The following is a 19,594-nucleotide window of genomic DNA, read 5'->3' on the forward strand; positions in this document are numbered from 1 at the left end:
TCTCACACTATTAAATTGCTGAAAAATGTTGAGCTGGCGCTTTCTGTAATGTGTTAAATCATGTAATAATTGATCATTATTGATGAACAATCCTCTGGCCTTTAATCGTTTTTTCAAATATGGAGTATCATCCTCTCAGGGGAAAATTAATGTTGCACCATAAATACAATAAAATATTATTTCCTTTCTCCATTTTTCTGTTTTACCATTTTCACTTGATTTCACCTATACAAAGTAAATGTAATTTATTAAGTTTCTTATGAAGATTTGTAGCTTGTGTTGTGGATGTGGTTGTGGGTTAACTCGCCAATATTTATAAATATCAAGCGGAGTAAAACAAGAATGCTTCATGGAAGTCACACTGAGGTTGTTGTCTAGCATAGTGACAAAACGTTTGCATGACAACACACCAGCTTGGCAAGCAAGCCTACGATCACATCCACAACTCAAACTATGAATCTTCACAAGAGCCTTAAGAAACTATGGACATAACAAGTTCAAACTGGTCCAATGATGGGAATCCTTTACCAATCAAATGAGCTCCACCTGTGAACAACTCTATTTCGTCCATGAATGCCTCAAGAACCAGGTACTTACACGCAGCGTTAGGTACAGATCACCACTCAACAACCCACAGGCAAGAAAAACTGCAGAACAAAACGGTGACTGGTGATCAACGATGCCCGTGACCACCTCCACAAATATGAATGGGAAGTTGCGCGCAAAAGATCACGGTCCCTGAACACGACTGACCAACAGTGGACTGCAACCCTGCAACAGGCCATCAGCACCCAATACTACATGGCCAGAACCATGAAGAAATTGACACTACAGGAGAAACTCACCACATCAATTCACAATAAGAACATGCTCAAACCAGCCACGTGGATAAGAAATCTGTCCAACAGCCCATTAAAAGAAATCGAGAAAGCCTGTTATGCAGACTCAATTATAACTACAGAAATGCCAAGAAAACTGACTTCCTAGCTGATCTCAAATCAACACTGAAATTTAATGGACTCGTGGACAAAACACAACAGGCCATCCAACTATAGTCCCCTGTTTTAACCGAAGAAGTGAATTGAACAACTACAACATGTCAGAAAGAAAAGACCTTGAAGGACTAAGGAGAGATTAAAGACATCATAATCCTACCAGCGGATAAAGGGTGCAGAAACACCACAATGAACAAACTAAATTACATTGAAAAAGCAGAGGTGCTACTTGGAGATACCCATACTTCTGAAAAGATGGAGCTCGACCCCACACCACAGTTAGAGAACAGGATTGTTTATAACATAAAAAAACTCTAACAGCCTAGACAGATAACCAAGACGGATTACCTCAAAATGAAACCTGAAGGCTCCAACACCCCTCCGCTTTTTTGGACTCCCCAAGGTGCATAAACCAGACATCCCCCTCAGAACATAGTTTCTCTATGGGGCACACCTACACAATCTGCACTACATTACAGTAGATTGTGAAACATCTTGTCAATGGGTCAACCCACACCATCCACTCAGCTCAGGAATTCCTCAACAACCTCAGGAACATTAAAATCAATAATGATGAAATCATGGTTTCCTTTGACATTGCAGCCTCCTTTGACGTACCACTGGTGAAAGAAACACTCACAGCACTACTGGAAGAACTGAAAACACTGATCTCCAACAATACCATCAGCAAGGACATTGTAGTCAAACTACTGGATTTATGCTCACCATTCACTTCACCTTCAACAGCCAAGCATATTAACAAATGACTGGCACACCCACGGAATCACCCATAGTAGGACTCACAGCAGAAGCAGCCATACAAAGACTGGAACGCACAACCCTCCTCGTAATCCAACCCAAACTATGGATCGGATAAATGGGAGTCACATTTGTCATCATCAAATTCACAAAGTTAAAGGAAACAGACCATCTCATCAACAATCTATTCATCGGTTTCAAATTCACCGAAGAGGAGGAAAACAACAATGAACTCCCATTCATAGACGTTATGGTAGAACAAAGGGCCGGTGGAGAGTTCCTATCCAAAGTATGGGAAATGTTCATCCTGGAGTTCAGTTACTAGTGGTGCACCGCAAGGATCTGTTTTGGGGCTTCTGCTGTTAGTCATTTTTATAAATGACCTGGATGAGGGCATAGAAGGATGGGTTAGTAAACTTGGAAATGACACTAAGGTTGGTGGAGTTGTGGACAGTCCAGAAGGATGTTATAGGTTATAGTGGGACATAGGTAAATTGCAGAGTTGGACTGAAAGATATCAAATGGAGTTTAATGCAGAAAGGTGTGAGGTGATTCACTTTGGAAGGAGCAATAGGAATAAAGAGTGCTGGGCTAATGGTAAGATTCTTGGTAGTGTGGATGAGCAGAGATATCTCGGTGTCCATGTGCATAGATCCCTGAAAGTTGCCACCCAGATTGATAGGATTGTTAAGAAGGTGTACAGCTTTTATTGGTAGAGGGATTGAGTTTCAAAGCTGAAAATGTGTTGCTGGAAAAGCGCAGCAGGTCAGGCAGCATCCAACTGATTGAGTTTCAGACCCATCAAGTCATGTTGCAGCTGTACAAAATTCTGATACGGCCGCAATTGAGTATTGCATACAGTTCTGGTCACTGCATTATTGGAAGGATATAGAAGCATTGAAAAGGGTGCAGAGGAGATTTGAGAAGATTTTACCTTGTATGGAGGGAAGATCTTATGAGGAAAGGTTGAGGGACTTAAGGCTGTTTTAGTAAGAGAGAAGAAGGTTGAGAGGTGACTTAATTGAGACATGCAAGATGATCAGAGGATTAGATAGGGTGGACAGTGAGAGCCTTTTTCCTCGGATGGTTTAGGCTAGCATGAGGGGACAAAGCTTTAAATTGAAGGGTGATAGATATCGGACAGATGTCAGAGAGTAGTAAAGGTGTGAAACTTTAAAGGCATTTAAATGGTTATTGGATAAACATATGAATGATAATGTAATAGTGTAGGTTAGTTGGGTTTCAGATTAGTTTCGACGGCCAAAGGATCTATACTGTGCTTTGATGTTCCATGTTCTATGTATACAGGAAGGCCAACCACATGGACCAAATCCTCAACAACAGCAACCACCCCAGTGTCCACAAACGGAGCTGTGTCAGGACATTATTTAAACAAGCTACTATGCATTGCAACACACAAGAATATGCAGGCATGAGGAAAAACACCTATACAAGGTCTTCACAAACAACAGTTACCTCAATAGCTTCATCCTATTGGACAGACAACACCATAAGGACACTGTGTGATCATAAGGACACTGGTCACCCTACTCTATATCAAAAACATACACCAGAAATGCCAATCAGACTGCTATGACCACTAGGAATCATGACAGCATACCAACCAACAGCCAAACTGCACCAACTGCTCATAAGAATGAAAGACCCGATTTCCATAACAGGACCAAGGTAATGTACAAAATTCCATGTAACAACTGCTATGACCATTACATTGTCTAGACTGGAAGAAAACTAGCAATCCAGATACACAAACACCAAGTCACAGCCAAGCAGCACAACCAGTTCTCCGTTATCTCAGGACATGCGGACAAAGTGGACCCCCAATTTGACTGGGACAACGTAACCATCCTAGGATAAACTAAACTGAGACATGCATGGGAATTCTTAGATGCCTGGTTTTCAACCCGCAATGCTATCAACAAGCATGTTGACATAGATCCCATTTACAAACTAGTACAAAAGAAAATCGGAAGTGATACCACCCACCTTAACAGGCCAGAGCGTATAGATATCAAGTGGAGTGGAACAACAATGCTTCAGGAAGTTGCAGTGATGATGTTACCTAGCATGGCGATGTAACGTTTGCATGACAACCCACCAGCTCGGCAAACTAACCTACAACCAAATGTAATTTATTCCTTATGTTTCTTTTCCTTTCTGGCTCACAGTCTTCATGTTCTGATGTGGAGGTGCCAGTGTTGGACTGGGGTGGACAAAGTTACAAATCACACAACACCAGTTCAAGTCCAGCAAGTTTATTTGAAAGTACTAGCTTTCGGAGCGCTGCTCCTTTCGTCAGGTAGCTGTGGAGCAGGATCATGAGACACGGCTTTTATCGCGAAAGGTTACAGTGTCATGCAACTGAAACGATATATTGAACAAACCTAGTTTGCTGTTATATCTTTCATCTTTTAGAATGGGTTGCAGATTTCGGTTCATTAATATGTAAATCTCAGAACTTCAAGAATGTGACTTAAAAAAATGTTTCCTCCAAATCCTGTTTGTGAAGTCCAATTTAATGACCCACTGCAAATTTGGTGGGGGTTGCTTTGACCACTGGTGTACCACAGGGATCAGTGCTGGAGACACTGTTATTTGTTATTTATATAAATCATTTGGATGAAAACTTCAGATGTATGGTCAGTCAGTTTGCAGATGGTACCAAGGTTGGTGGCATAGTGGACTGTGAAGAAAGTTATTTGTGAACGCAGCGAGATATTGATCAACTGGGCCATTCGACTGAGGAATGGCAGATGGAGTTTAATTTAGATAAAAGTGAGGTGTTGCAATTTGTTAAGGCAAACAAGGACATGAGTTACACAGTTAATGATAGGGCCTGGGGGTGTGTTATAGAACAAAAAGATTTAAGGATTCAGGTTCATATCTCCTTGACAATGGAATCACAGGTAGACAGAATGGTGCAGGAGGCTTTCAGCATGCTTGCTTTCATCATTCAGAGGATTGAATTAGGAGTTGGGATGTCTTTTGCAGCTGTACAAGATGTGGATGAGACCACATTTGGAGTACTGTGTGCAGTTCTTTCTTCCTGCTATTGAAAGAGTGCAAAAAGGATACAACCGGGACTGGAAGGTTTGAATTATGAGGAGATGTTGTACAGGCTGTGATGTTTTCCCTGGAACATGGGAGACTGTGGGTTGACCTTATAGATATCTATGAAATCATGAGAGTCAAAAGTAAGGTAGAGAGCTGGCAGTTTTTCCCCATTGCAGAGGAGTCTGAAATTGAGGGCATGGGTTTAAGATGAGAGGTAAGAGGTGAAAGGGCTCAGAGGGCAATCTTTTCACACAGGGTGTTGAGTGTCTGGAACAGGCCGCCAGAGGTAGCGGGTGGAAGAAAGTACAATTCTGTGCTATAAGAAGCATTTAGGCAGGGACATGGATGGGATAGATATGGATCAAATGCAGCCAAATGGAACTGGTTTAAATGGAGAAAACTAGTTGGTATGGGAAGGATGGCCCAAGGGACTGTGGTGTATTGTGCAGGCAGCTGGAAGCTCGAGGCTGCCTTATGGGCATCTGTTTGGCACCTGTTTATGTGATGGTAACACATATTTACAAACATGCTCATCCAGGGAAATGAAAGGAGGACAGAGAACTTGCAAATCACAAGTTGCTTCAAGTCAGTGATATGAGGATGGGTCTGGAGTGGGTAAAGGACATAGAGGAAGGTACTCAGATTACAAAATTATTGAACATGATATTGAGTTCTGAAGGCTGCATAGTCCGAAGCAGAAGATGGGTTACTCTTCTTCCAGCTTCCACTGAGCTCTGCTGGAGCACTTGCAAGGCCTGAAATTGAAATTTTGGTCATGGAACACTGTGGTGTACTGTGCAGGCAGCTGGAAGCTTGAGGCTGTTTTATGGGCAGAATGTTCTGCGAAGTGGTCACCGAGTCTGCCTTCATCTCCCAGTGGAGACCACATTGTGAATGGCAAATACAATATACTAGATTGAATGAAGTGTAGGGGAATCGCTGCTTCACCTGCAAAGATGTGGCTGGAGTCTTGCATAGTGAGAAGGAAGGAAGTAAATAGGCAGGTATTACATCTTCTGTAATTGCTTGGTAAGATGCTTGGGAGTGTGGGTGGTGTTGGGAGTGGAGGAGTAGTGTAACACCCAGTACAAGGTGTCCTGCAAAGAATGGTCCCTGCAAAATGATCTTTTGGATGCAGATCCTGGTTAGGCTGTAATGATTTTGACGGTCTCCTTTGTTCAGAACTGGCTGAGGTAAATATGTCATCTACTAAAGTAAGTGGTAAGAGGTGAGTACAATTACAAATTTAAAAAACATTTGGATAAGTACATGGATAAGAAAGGTTTAGAGGGATATACGCCAATTGCAGGCAAATTCAGTTTAGGAAAATTGGGCGACTTGGGCTGAAGGGTCTGTTTCAGTACTGCATACCTCGATGACTCTAGTTCTTTATGCTAACTTGGCTGCAATATTCATAAGGTACATGGAAGGTCACATTTGTGTCCTGGCATTGCAAGACATTTCTAGAATCAGGCAGTTTACTTATTCTTAAAATTGCAGCAAGCGTCCATTCAAAGCAAAACAATTAAACAAGAGATTGAAGCTTTTATTAAAATGTAGGAATGTTTTCTTCTTCATTCTGAATAAGGCAAGGAGATAGGCCCCATTGTATAAGCAAACACAGGGGCGAAACCTATGCTGACACTGGCCATCTAACTGACTAAGTAGCACCTTGAGTGTACTAATGGATTTCATATATCCAGGTGTAATTATCCAGAGCCCTCATTGGTCATTAAGCTGTTTAAGTTATCGAAAACAACAGATTACTCAGGCTTGGGTGAGGAAACGGCATCTAACCTGATCATACTTGCTGTTTTATAAGAGTTAGATGCTGAAGGTTGTGGGGAGGGTGAAAGGTCAAATCCTAAAGGTCAATGTGATGGAGAAAGATTGGACTGTACAGCTTATGAGTCGTGAAGCTGTTTAGGCAAATAATTTTCATACTATGGAAATTATTGTTGCTCAACTGCATGTTACTTATTGCAATGCTCACACTGACCTCTTTCTTTCAAAATCCCTTTTCGACACTGAAAACAAAAGCAGCAAAGTAAAGTGTGGTGCTGAAAAAGCACAGCTGGTCAGGCAGCATCCGAGGAGCAGGAGAGTTGATGTTTCGAGCATAAGCTCTTCATCAGGAATGAGGGGGTGGCCCAAGGGGGCTGAGAGATAAATAGGAGGGGGTGTGGGGCTGGGCGGAAGATAGCTGGAATGTGATGGGGAGATGGGAGGTGGGGGGTGATGGTGATAGGTTGGGAAAGAGGGTGGAGAGGATAAGTGGGAAGGAAGTTGGACAGGTAGGACAGTTCAAGAGGGGGATGCTGAGTTGGAAAGTTGGATTAAGAATAAGGTGGAGGGGGATGGGGGGGAAGGGAATCAAGAAACTGGTAAAATCTACATTGATCCCATGTAGTCTCAGGGTCCCAAGGCCGAAGATGAGACGTTCTTCCTCCAGGCATTGGGTGGCTAGAGCTTGGTGATGGAGGAGGTCCAGGACTTGCGCATCCTTGGCGGAGTGGGAAGGGGGAGTTAGTGTTTGGCCACAGAGCAGTGGGGTTATTTAGTGCACATGTCCCAGAGATGTTCTCTAAAACGTTCCACAAGTTATTTACATTATTGTTTTGACTTTGAAGTCTCTTTCCAAGCATTTAATCATTCACTCATTCAATCTCCATGCCGTTGCCCTGCACTGCACTGTCAGCTCAGCAACTGCTTGTAAGGACTGTGTCTTTTTAATTTTCTGTGCATTATAATTCTGGAATGAAATAGGAAATTAACCAAAGCTTATTCAGGAATTGCTTTTTTTTTGAAAGCAAGTAACCTGGCATACACAACATGGTGTTTTGGTTCACCTCTGTTATTGTATCCACTGTTTATGCAACTGCTGTTTACAGCAGTATTAGATAGTTTGCAGATGAGCTGGAGTCAAGGGCTGTGAATAAATGGAGAATCATCTGGCAATATGTAGTTGATTGATCTGTGGATTGGTGACCAGTTATTGATGACAGAAGCTCTCTGCCTGCAGAAAACTGTGATTGGTTCCCACGTAGCTGAACAGCTTAGGGCAGTGAATAAAATAGTGAGAAGCCATCACTCTGCAAGCCCAGGAGCTACTTCTATTGTCTGCAGTAAAAACCACATTCATTCTGAAAAAAACTAATAGTTTCTGTCAACTGTGACATTTCAGTAATCAGAGGCCTTTGTAAGTGTTAACCAGTCGCCCTGTGCCCCCTACAAACAGGTGAAAGAATCTGGAGACACAAGTTCAAGAAGCAGCACTCTGATCAGTTAAAGAATCACCTTAACAGACCCGGTGACCAAGGACAGCAGTATTGCTTTCCCAGATTTTTCCTCTGCTGACAATACTCACTTCTTTTACCTGTTTGTTTGCGCGCGTGTATATAAAGGGCGAGATTATAAGGTAGTTAGAGTTTTGACTTGGAAAGTTATATGCTGATGGTTCATAATTGTTTACCTGTGCATAGAATCTATTTATTTGATAACATGTAGTCATTCTTGTCAAATGCAGAAACCTGCTTCATGCTTTCTACCAACCTGGGTTGAAAGTCAAGTAAGTTGGAGAATTCTTATTTTTAAGCATCTTTTAACTTTTGTGACAAAGTTTTGGGGGCTTTTCCAAGATTGCTTCTGTTTTAAACAATTAGGATTTGGTTGTGGTATTAATAAAAAAACATAGGTGAACCAAAACACCAGGTTGTGTACTACATTTAAGTCAAGGCACTGCAAATGGCAAAGGATTTCCTGCAGGTTATCCCTGGCAGTCTAAGGTAACTCTCAAAGAACATTTGATTGATTTAGCAGGTAACCTGGTGGTAGTTCTGCCTGACAGAACTAAGAAAGGTTAGGCAATTGAGATACTTGCACGGTGCATGGGATGAGGGGAAATTACAAGGGAGACGTAGCACTCCTGGTAGTGAAGCATCAGAATTGGGTAACATTTGATTTCACTTAAAGCAGCTTGAGTATGAAGAGAGAATTAAGAAACTAGATATGGTGGTAAAAGACTAGTAGAGAGCAGAACAACATAAGAAAAGGTCAGGAAAGGTGAAATAAAATAGGATTGAAATGTATGGAAATAACAAAGCTAGAATTTGAACTGCAAGAGTGTGAGCAAGTGGGAGAGTATGAATATCAGATCAAAATTAGAGTCCCTCCAGTGTGGAAGCCGGCCCTTCGGCCCAACCAGTCCACACCAACCCTCCAAAGAGTAACCCACCCAGACCCATTTCCATCTGACTAATGCATTTAACACTATGGGCAATTTAGCATGGCCAATTCACCTGACCTGCACATCTTTGGACTGGAGGAAACCGGAGCATCCTGAGGAAACCCACGCAGATACTGGGAGAATGTGCAAACTCCACACGGTCAGTCACACGAGGCTGGAATTGAAGCTGGGACCCTGGTGCTGTGAGGCAGCAGTGCTTAACCACTGAGCCACCGTGGTATGTATGTTTCAAACTATGTATTTGAAACAGGAAACATCAGATGCTCATGCAGACCCTGATGAGAATCTGAGTTGCAATTTGACATCTACTAAGGAAATATTTAAGTTTGTACAAGGCCTACAAAAGTTGGGGAAAACATTATGGAGGCATTCTTCATGTCATTTTAAAAAAAGCTTCAAATGTATTGGCCAATATAGGACTGGACACAGAATCATAGAATTTTACAGCACAAAAGGAGACCATTTCACCCATTATGTCTATATTGTCTCCCAAAAGTGCTAACTAGCTAGTCCCATTCTCCAGCCCTATCTCCATAGTCCTCAAATTTCATCAGCTTCAAATATAAATCAAGATATTTTTTGAAACCTCGTATGGAATCTGCCTTCTCACTCTCCCAGGCAGCACGTTCTAAATCCTAACAATTCTGAGTAAAGACGTTTTTCCTCATCTCACTCCTAGTTCTTTTGTTGATAATATTAAAATTATGACCCCTAGTTATTGATATATACCAACCAATGGAAAAATAATATCCTTCTTTAATCTGTCAAATTTGTTCATAATTTTGAACAACTCAATAAGGCCACCTCTTCACTTACTCTCCATGCTAGTAGAGGTTTACAGGTTAGACACAGGAAATATATGCTTCATTGTCAGAGATTTCTCAAGATTATGACACCTTAAGAGAAACTTTTGGGTACAAAGTTAGTGTCTAGAGAGCTGTAACTGCCAGACAGTCAGCAATAATGGCTGATGATTATTAGTTAAACCGTAAAAGACTTTTCTATCACACTCATAAATTTGAAAGGGATTGGAAATGGGAAAGTGAAAGGAAAACGAGTAGTCAAGTTACGGAACAGAAACAGAGGTGTTACTTGTTGCATTCTCTGTCACCATGTTCTTTTTCCCCTCCCCACACTCCAGTGGGACTACCTTTTCTCTCTAGTTTGGCAGTTAGACACTGCCTGTTCTCACATTCCAATCACTTAATCTGCATTATCAACATCTTTCTTCTCCAGCTCCACAATGTCTCTCTCCTGCAACACACCCCACCCGCATTACACACTTGTCCCCTGCACATATCACGTTGGCTCATTTTGACTTGGAAACATTAGCTTGCTGTCTCTCCATTAATGCTGCCCAACTTGCTCTGATTTCTAGCATTTTTTTGTTTTCATTGCACATTCCAGCATCTGCAGTAATTTTCTCCTGCATTGTGTTATGACTAGTCTGTGAGTCAGCTCTCCCAATTTTGACATTCGTCCCAGATGAAAAGGTAAGAGCCCACTGGATCCAAGGAAATTTGGTAAATTGGATCCACAATTGGCTGAGTGGTAGGAACCAGTGGTGATTGAGAGGTAGATGTCCAACTGGAAGACTGTGCTCACTGGGATTCTACAAGGGTTGATGTTGGGGCCCTTGCTTTGTGGTTTATACAGATGATTTGGACTTAACTATAGGAGGGTTGATCAGTAGATTTGTACTGAAAAATGTGTTGCTGGAAAAGCGCAGCAGGTCAGGCAGCATCAAAGGAGCAGGAGAATTGACGTTTCGGGCATAAGCCCTTGTTCAGGAATGAGGAGGGTCTGTATTTGTAGATTTGTAGATAATACAAAAATTGATGGGGTGATAAATAGTGAGGAGGGTAGCCTTAGATTACAGGAAGATTATGGATGGGCTGGTGAGATGAGCTGATCAGTGATAAATAGGATTCAATCTGGATAATCGTGAAATTTCATGGGGTCCAAGTCAATGTTGAGGACTCTCAGGACAACTCTCTCCCAACTGTATACCAAGGTGCTGCCAACTCTGCTGGTATTGTCCTGCCAGGGACAAACAAGGCAAGGAAATATATTTCGAACAGTAGGATTTGGGAAACATAGAGGGACTTTGCTGAACATGTACACCAGTTCCTTAAGGTGAGAACAGTGGATAAAGTGGTTAAGAAGGCATACAGTATTCTATATTAGTCTTTGTTAGCTGGGCATAGAGTTTAAGAGCTGGAGTTATGTTGTAATTGTAAAAGAAAATTGGTTCAGCTACAGCTAGAGTATTGTGTGCAGTTCTGAAATCCGCATTATAGGAGGGATGTGATAGCACTGGAGATAGTACAGAGGAGATTTACGAGGATGCTGCCTGACCTGGAGAATTTTAGTTAGGAAGAGAGATTGGACAGAATGGGGCTGTTTTCTTCGAGCACAGGAGATTGAGAGGGGATAATTGAGTTGTCTAAAATAGACAGGAAGAAGCATTTTCCCTTGATGGAGGGGCATAGATTTAGGGTAAACAATGGGAGGTTTAGAAGAGATGTGATTTTAAAAAAAACCTCTTCATTCAGAGAGTGAAAAGAATCTGAAACTCACTGCTTCTCAGGGTGTTCGAGGCTGAAACCCTCAAAGTTAAATTATTTAAATGTGCACTTGCAATAGACCAATTGCTGGAAAATGGGGTTAGAATAGTTAGCTGGTTGGTTTTGAGTGTGTATATGATAGGCTGTTAAACCTTCTTCTGCGTTGCAGATCTCTATGACTGTATGGACCAGTCTGTGATTTTTCCAGACCTTTCAAAAGGCGATTAGTGGCACTGATTTGAGGTTGGTTTTGTTATAGGATAGTGAATCAGGAATAGAGAATCCAGTGGGATAACCTTTAGGAATATCGATGGGCGAATGGTCTGCTTCCACACTGAAGGAATTCTGTGATTCTAAGAAACTAAACGGTGGTTTAGTTGGTTTGGCGGCACAGTGGTTCAGTGGTTAGCACTACTGTCTCACAGCACCAGGGTCCCAGGTTCAATTCCAGCCTTGGGCGACTGTCTGTATGGAGATTGCACATTCTCACCGTGTCTGCATGGGTTTCCTCTTTGTGCTCCGGTTTCCTCCCACAGTTCAAAGATGTGCAGATTAGGTGAATTGGCCGTGCTAAATTGCCTATAGGATAAGTGCGTTAGTCAAAGGGAAATGGGTCTGGGTGAGTTACTCTTTGGAGGTTCGGTGTGGATTTGTTGGGCCGAAGGGCCTGTTTCCACACTGTAGGTAATCTAATCTAAACCAGTGTTAGAAGAAGTACTCAACAGTGTTGTGAGAGTTTGGGATTGTTGTTGGCTCTTCAGCACTTTGAAGTTTATATATGACATGGAAACAAGGAAAGACTAAACTTTTCAGTGAAGTCCAGTTGATTACGATCAATGTAAGTTAAAGTTTGGAATATGAAACTATTCCGATACAAATGGTGTTTCAACCATTTACATAAACGTACATCACATTGCTGTAAAGATAATGTAACTTCAGAGACATTGTTCTGAGTGTCAGGGTTAAGAAAAGCTAGGGTTATAAAGGAAAGCGAGGGAAGGAAGAATGGATGGAGATAAGTCCTATGTTTTGTTGTTTAAGTATTGAATATTTTAGTAATAGGATATATTTTTGAAATGGTCAATCACTGTTTTTAAGGACAGAGGCATTAAGGACTGTGTCTGATCCAAATGATTCCTGAGATGAGAGAACTGATGTATGAAGAGAAACTGGATAAGTTAGGACTATATTTACTGGAGTTTAGAAGAATGATTGCAGATTTCACAGAAACTTATAAAATTCAAACATCGCTAAACAGAGTATATAGAGGAAGGGTGTTCCTGATGATTGGGGAGTCCAGAACCAGGGGTTGCAGGTGAAGGCAAGACATTTAGGACTAAGATGGGGATTCTTTTTCCAGCCAGAGTATGGTGAGCCTGTATGGTGAGTATGAAAGTTTCTGGCATAGAAAGCGGTTGAGGCCAAATCATTGAACATTTTCATTAAATATCATTCTTTGGACTAAAGTGATCAAAGTGCATGGGGAGAAAGCAGGAACAGGATACTGAGTTGGATGGGCAGCCCTGATCATATTGAATGGCAGAACAGGCTTGAAGGTCCCAATAATATACTCCTGCTCCTATTTTTCTGTTTATCTGTGTCTTTTAATTTTTCCTATATTTCTTTTTGCGGACTGAGATGGGAAAAAAAAACTGTTTTAAACACTAAGGATTGTTAAAGATTGCTACACTTTTTTTGACAGCAAGTTACCTGACACTGGTATTGCAGTGTTTACCCAACTATTGGTACTTTGCAGATGAGCTGGAGGCAAAGGCTGAGAGTCAGCCAGCAACAAGTAGCTGATTGGTCTGTGGACTAGTGACCAATTGTCAATGAAAAAGGCTGTCTGCTGCCAAAAACTATTGATTCCCTGGTAACTGAACAACTTTGGGCTGTGAATAAGATAGTGAGAAACCATTAGACCTTTGCAAACACAGGAGCTGACTCTGTTCTCTGTCATTAAAAAAACACTTTTTTTCATTCTAAAGAAAACTAGTTTATTCTTCCTTCAGCAATTGTTGCAAACTATGACTTTTAAGTAATCTTTCAGATGCCTTTATAAGTGTGAACCAGTCGCCCTGTGCCTCCTGCAAACAAATGAAAGCATCTGGAAAGAAAGATCAAGGAGTAGCTTTATGATCAGTTCTTGAATTATCTCAATAGATCCTGTGACAAGAGACCACTGAGTCTTTTCCTCTGCCTATAACATCATTGTTTTCTTCCTGTCTGTCTGCCTGCTTGTAGGCTTACAGTTTATTATTGTTTACTTGTCACTAAAGTTGGTTTATTTTAAATAAATAGTGGTTCTTGTCAAATACAGAAACCTATCCCGTACTTCCTGTCAACCTGTGTCTGAAAATCAGCTAAATTGGGGAATTCTGTGTACCTTTTGAGAATCTTTACCTTTTTTGAAAACTTCAGGAATCATGAGGCTTTATTTATAGTGCATTACAGTAGAGAGGTGTAACGTGCTAAAAATCTTGATCCAATCCTTTTGTTACCTTTGAATATGATTATTCCAATACCTGTCGCTCACCTTGGAACCTGCATAAACCCAACTAAACAAAACTCTGCTTTCATATTGCAACTTGCATTAAATTCCTGTGCTCTCTGACCTACATTAGCTTGTTTCTGACAATGTCTTGATTTTAAAATTCTCATCCTTGTTTTCAAGTCCATTTGTGAGTTCCTCCACTCTATCTATAATCTCTGCCAGCCCCACAAATCTCAAAGGTATCTGCACTGCTCACATAACGACCTGTTGATATCCATAATCTTACCTGCTGCATTATTGGCAACATTGCCTTCAGCTGAAAAGACCCTGAAATTCCCTCCCTGAATCTTTCTTTGCTAATGCTGTTTGATTGTTTCGAAACTGGGCGTCATTTGGTGCTGGTGAATCTCTGAGCCTTATTGTTTCTGTCATGGTCTGTACAGCTATCTAATATCAACTGCTTTCCAACTTGACAACTGAGTCTCTTGGAGGAGTCCAGCTATTAGTATAGGCTCCAAATGAGGCAGGGATTCAGAAACTTGATCTGTAAGCATGCACCTGCCCATTTCCTAAAAGAACACAGATACCTGGGCGTACCCAAGCAATTACACAATGCTTTAAATGTTGCAATTGGAGTATGTTCCTTGTTCGTTCTGTGTTGCTGTAATTATACAGTGCGTGTAGGATTAAAGCGCTAGTGACATGTTCTTTACTGCAGGGCATTTGACACTTTGGCGAAAGCACTGAGCCCTACGGATGGGAGCACTGTGCCTGGCCTGATGGAAGGTTTGGAAGCTATAGGAGAAACTAATATCCAGTTGATGAGCAGAGACCAATCGATGCCCATAATAGAAGTGGAAGGACCTTTACTGACAGACACCCATGTGATCTTCAAGGTTTGTTATCATGACAAGGTTTGTGACGCAGTTTCCAATTCCAATTCCAGTAAATACCAATGTAGGAACCTGTTGCCCCAACCCCATCCTACATATGATCAAGAACAATGCTTGCTGTGTGAGATATTGGAACAGGCATTAGACTGAAGGGCTAGAGGGAGATTTGAAGCTCATCAGATGTGCCCATGAATGTAGCTATTGAAATAGTAGTGCATAGTTTAGAATAGAAATCAAACAAAAATCATGGAACATTGGCTTTGATCTGAAAGGGACGTGATTTCAAGTGAGTTAAATGTATGTTTCTTGTGTGAAGTCAAATGCTGGCTGGCGTACTCTGCTCAGTTTGGACACTGTACTTCAGCAAAGATCAGTGCTCCTGTTTGTGTTTCTCCCACTCTCTGGACAGCCATTTAAAAGCCAGCAGGCTGATTAATTTTGCATTTATTATGTGAGTAAGCAGCATAACATCTCAACTATAATATTTTTTCTGCTTCTCTTAAAATGAAAATGACAAATCTTGTCCCACAAGTCCGGTTTGTATAGATATTTTTTGCTAGACACTACGAAGCATAAGCAGGAAGCTTGAATTTGCCAATCATTTCATGCACTGTCTTCATGATTTTAAAAGAAGTAGCTGTGGTTGATGCACTGGTAGTAATCTTCCAAGAATTCTTAAATTGTAGATAAGTCCAAGAGGATTGGAAAATGCCAATGAAACATCTTTAATTTATGTTGCAGTCTATTATAGAGAGTTATATAGCAGAGCATTTGCAATTCTTGATGTAATTAAGCAATCAGCATGGCTTTATGAAGGGAAATCATTTGGATTTCCAAGAGGTATTTGATAAGACTACTTAATAGGGGCCAAAGTGTTGGAGATAGCATATTAACATTGAGAGAGAGGATCACTTTGAGATATGGATGGAATTTCAAGATGGCAGCCTGTAACTGAGGATAAGTACAAGCGGCCATAATTATTTACAATATTTATTGTGATTTAAATGAGGAAAGTAAATGCACTTCCCCCAGATTTGCAGATGTCACAAATGTACATGTGAAGACAAGTGGTGAGGATGACACAGAGAATCCACAGTGGGATATTGACAGGTTAAGTGAATGGGCAAAAACTTAGCACATAGAACAATATGTGGAAAATGTGAAGCTATGCACTTTGTCAAGAAGAATAAATGAACTGAGTAATACTTAAACAGAGAATGTCTGCAGAAAGTTCCAACAAAGAGGGATTTAGGGGTCCTTAGGCATAAATCACAGAAAGCTGGCATGCAAGTTCAGCAGGTAATATGTGCCTTTATTTTTTAAAAAGTCCAAAATAAAAATAGGGAAGGCTTGCTAAAACAATGCAAAGCATTAGTTAGACTAGATCAGAATATTGTAAATAGTTAATTTGTGAAACATAATTTTTCTTTCTCAGTTGTATTCTGATTTTCTAAATGTTCTGTTATTCCAATAGTAGATTGCAACAATTTCCCAAAAAGTGATTTTAGATTGACTTGGGCTTTGTTTTCCTGCTTTCTGACTCCCTCCAAACATGTTTTCCTCAGGTCACCTACTGTTGTTCTGCCAACCAGCCCTCTACAGGAAACCATTTTTCCTTGTTTGATGCCTGTTGTGGTGATCAAAGCTACACTGTCTGTATCCTAATTGCACCAAGTCCAATTCACCCATCATCTCTGTGTGAGCTGAAATATGTAAGCTGCCAGTCAAGCAATGCCACATCTAAAATTCTCAAGTTTTTAAGTTCCAACCCACCCCAATCCTCCCAAAAACCCCATGTCCTCTCCCCAGTTTATCTCTGTAATCTTCTGCAGCCGCACAACCATTCAAAATATCACAACCACTCATCTAGTTCTGGTCTCTTCAACATTTCCAATTTTAGTTATTCCATCGTTGGTAACCTGTGTTTAGCTGCTCAGATTTTTTTGGCTCTGGTATTAGATTAGATTCGATTCCCTACGGTGTGGAAACAGGCCCTTCGGCCCAACCAGTCTACATCAAACCTCCGAAGAGTAACCCACCCAGACCCATCTCCTTCTTGACTAATGCACCTAACACTATGGGCAATTTAGCATGGCCAATACACCTGACCTACACATCTTTGGATTGTAGGAGGAAACCAGAGCACCCGGAGGAATCCCACACAGACACCGGGAGAATGTGCAAACTGCACACAGACAGTCGCCCCAGGGTGGTATCGAACCTGGGACCCTGGTGCTGTAAGGCTGCAGTATTAACCACTGAGCCACCGTGCCACCCTCCTATACTTTGTTTTTCCTCTAAGATCTCTTTTAAATCAAATTCTTGGCCAAACGTTTGGCCATTTGTGCTAAATTGTTTGGTATGGTTCACTGTCAAAAGTTTTTTGCAATACTGTAAAATATTTGAAATGTTTTAGGAGTTATTAGTAAAGGCAGTATACAAATATAAGTTGTTACAAATGCCTTTGTGTAGAATAGAACAATGCTCTGACCAAGATCTAAGCAGTGTTTATTAAAAATCTGGTATAACCTGCTCATGTCTGTATTCTGTGTTTCTATCAATAAAGCCAAGAATCCAGTGTGCTATTTTAAAGCTTATCCTGCCATTTTCAACAATGTTTATAAGTGCACCTCTGGATTCCTCTCTTTCTCTATCTCCTCTAAATTGTGTTTTTTTAGTTTATGTCGTCTCTTCTTGTTCTCCTTTATAAAATGAATCAGTAGGCACTAATTATGTAAAATTTTTAATGCCCGTTTTCTCATTCTATGTCAGTGACAAAAACATCTGCTGATGCTCGAATCCAAAGTTGAAAAACAGGAGGTTAGAAGAATATAGCAAGCCAGACAGCGTCAGGAGATGGAGAAGTCAATGCTTCGGGTGTTAACCCTTCTTCAGGATTGAAAAAGGGCTAACACCTGAAACATGACTTCTCCACCTGGCTTGCTGCGTTCTTCCAGCCTTGTGTTTGTCTACTATCAATCTACATCGCCTTGAACTCTGTTACTATCTTCACCAATGGTTATAACATTTGTGTGTTTCATGTCATCAGTAATCTTACAAATGTTGACCTGTGTACCAAATGCAGCATGTCCAATAATATCAAAAAACATTCATGATCATGGTGCTGACCACTGAAACATCAATCCACACACCAGTCTGAAAAACAACCACTGATCACAACTCCCTGCTTTCTCACATTTTTCTAGTCACACAACCACAGTCTCTTAGTTAATTTAATTCACAAATTTGATGGTCCAATGGATAATGGCATTGTATCCAATTAAGTATTTAATTTTGCAGCATGTTTTTGAGCTGGGAAACAGGTTTTTTTTATCTGATGTACTCCATAATGTGACAGAGTTCATCTTAAAATAAAGGGCTTTGGGGGAAGAGTAATCTTAACATGATGGAATTTCATTTGAAGTTTGACAGTGATATGGTTGAGTCTAAAATCAGATTTTGAACTTCAAAGAATTATTTATGGATGTTGAGGGCAAAATAAATTGGAAAATTATATGACCCTGGATAAGTGACATCAGTTCATATTTCTCACCAAATGTACATTCCCTTTACAAATAAACACTCCACTAGAAAAGTGGTATTAGCAGGGCTAACAGTAAAAGTTAGGCAAAATATTGAATTAAAAATAATTTCAAATTTTAGCAAAATCAATAGTAAGCTTCAGGATTTGAGTAGGTTTTAAATCAGTAATGGATGACAAACAAGTTGTAAAGAAGCAATACTTTAAATATGAGGGTAAACTAGCAAGAAATAAAAGCAAACAGTGTTAGCTACAAGCATATAAAGGGAAGAGATTAACAAACAGCAAAACAGAAATTGCTTGAGAAACTCAGCAGGAGTGGCAGCATTTGTTGACAAAAACAGAGTTAACGGTTTGAGTCCAGTGACCCTTCTTCAGAAGTTCTGCTTATTCATCCCAGGAGATAGATATCATTTGGCATGGCCGGTATTTTGTGTTCATCCTGAATTGCCCTTCCGAAAATGGTACTGAATTGCCATCTTATGACTTAAATGGTTTGCTAATGGGTAACAGTAGACTAGGCTCACATTTTGAAGTCAAGTTTTCAGATTTCTTCCTTTCCCTTGTTTGAATGACATTCTGGCAGACTCATGCTTGGCAGCTTTGTTACTAAGTGCTGAAGTTGAAATTGGAGGCAGGGACCCAGCCTCCTGAGGGCAAGCTGCCTTTGTCCACCTCACTCACAGCACAACTATTTAATGATTGGCAGGCATTTTATTATCTCAAAGCATTAGTGCGAGATGACTGGTGGTAATTTAATCAAAGGATCACCATGCCTCAGGTGAGGGGAGAGGTTGAAGAAGGAGATTCCTTCATGCTACCTCAAATGGTGCAGGAGTGAACCCATCACTGTATGGCAAGCCAATTGTCTAGCTAACTGAGTGTAGAAGAATGAGAGAGAATTTCATTGTAAAGCATAGAAAAGGGCAACTAGTGAAAGGCTTTTTTCTGGGGTATCCTCAGCTGCAATCAGTTCTGCCTTAGCAAGATATTGATTAAAAGAAAACCCCCAGATAACCATAGT

The 19,594-nt window shown here is 40.8% G+C and overlaps 1 protein-coding gene across 7 annotated transcripts in view; it reads left to right on the plus strand.

Moving 5' to 3' along the window:
* The window catches only part of LOC140483948 (nuclear receptor subfamily 2 group C member 2-like), a 226,292-nt gene that overhangs the window by 107,026 nt on the left and 99,672 nt on the right, over nt 1–19,594 (plus strand). For 6 of the 7 annotated variants that reach the window (XM_072582812.1, XM_072582814.1, XM_072582815.1 and 3 more), the window contains one exon: nt 14,855–15,032. In XM_072582812.1, coding sequence (XP_072438913.1) covers nt 14,855–15,032 — 178 coding nt within the window. Of the gene's footprint in view, nt 1–14,854; nt 15,051–16,594; nt 17,009–19,594 lie in introns of those variants that run through there. The other variant, XM_072582816.1, reaches the window with a different exon arrangement.

The sequence above is a fragment of the Chiloscyllium punctatum genome, chromosome 12 (assembly GCF_047496795.1).
Source record: "Chiloscyllium punctatum isolate Juve2018m chromosome 12, sChiPun1.3, whole genome shotgun sequence".
NCBI classification, from domain to species: domain Eukaryota; kingdom Metazoa; phylum Chordata; class Chondrichthyes; order Orectolobiformes; family Hemiscylliidae; genus Chiloscyllium; species Chiloscyllium punctatum.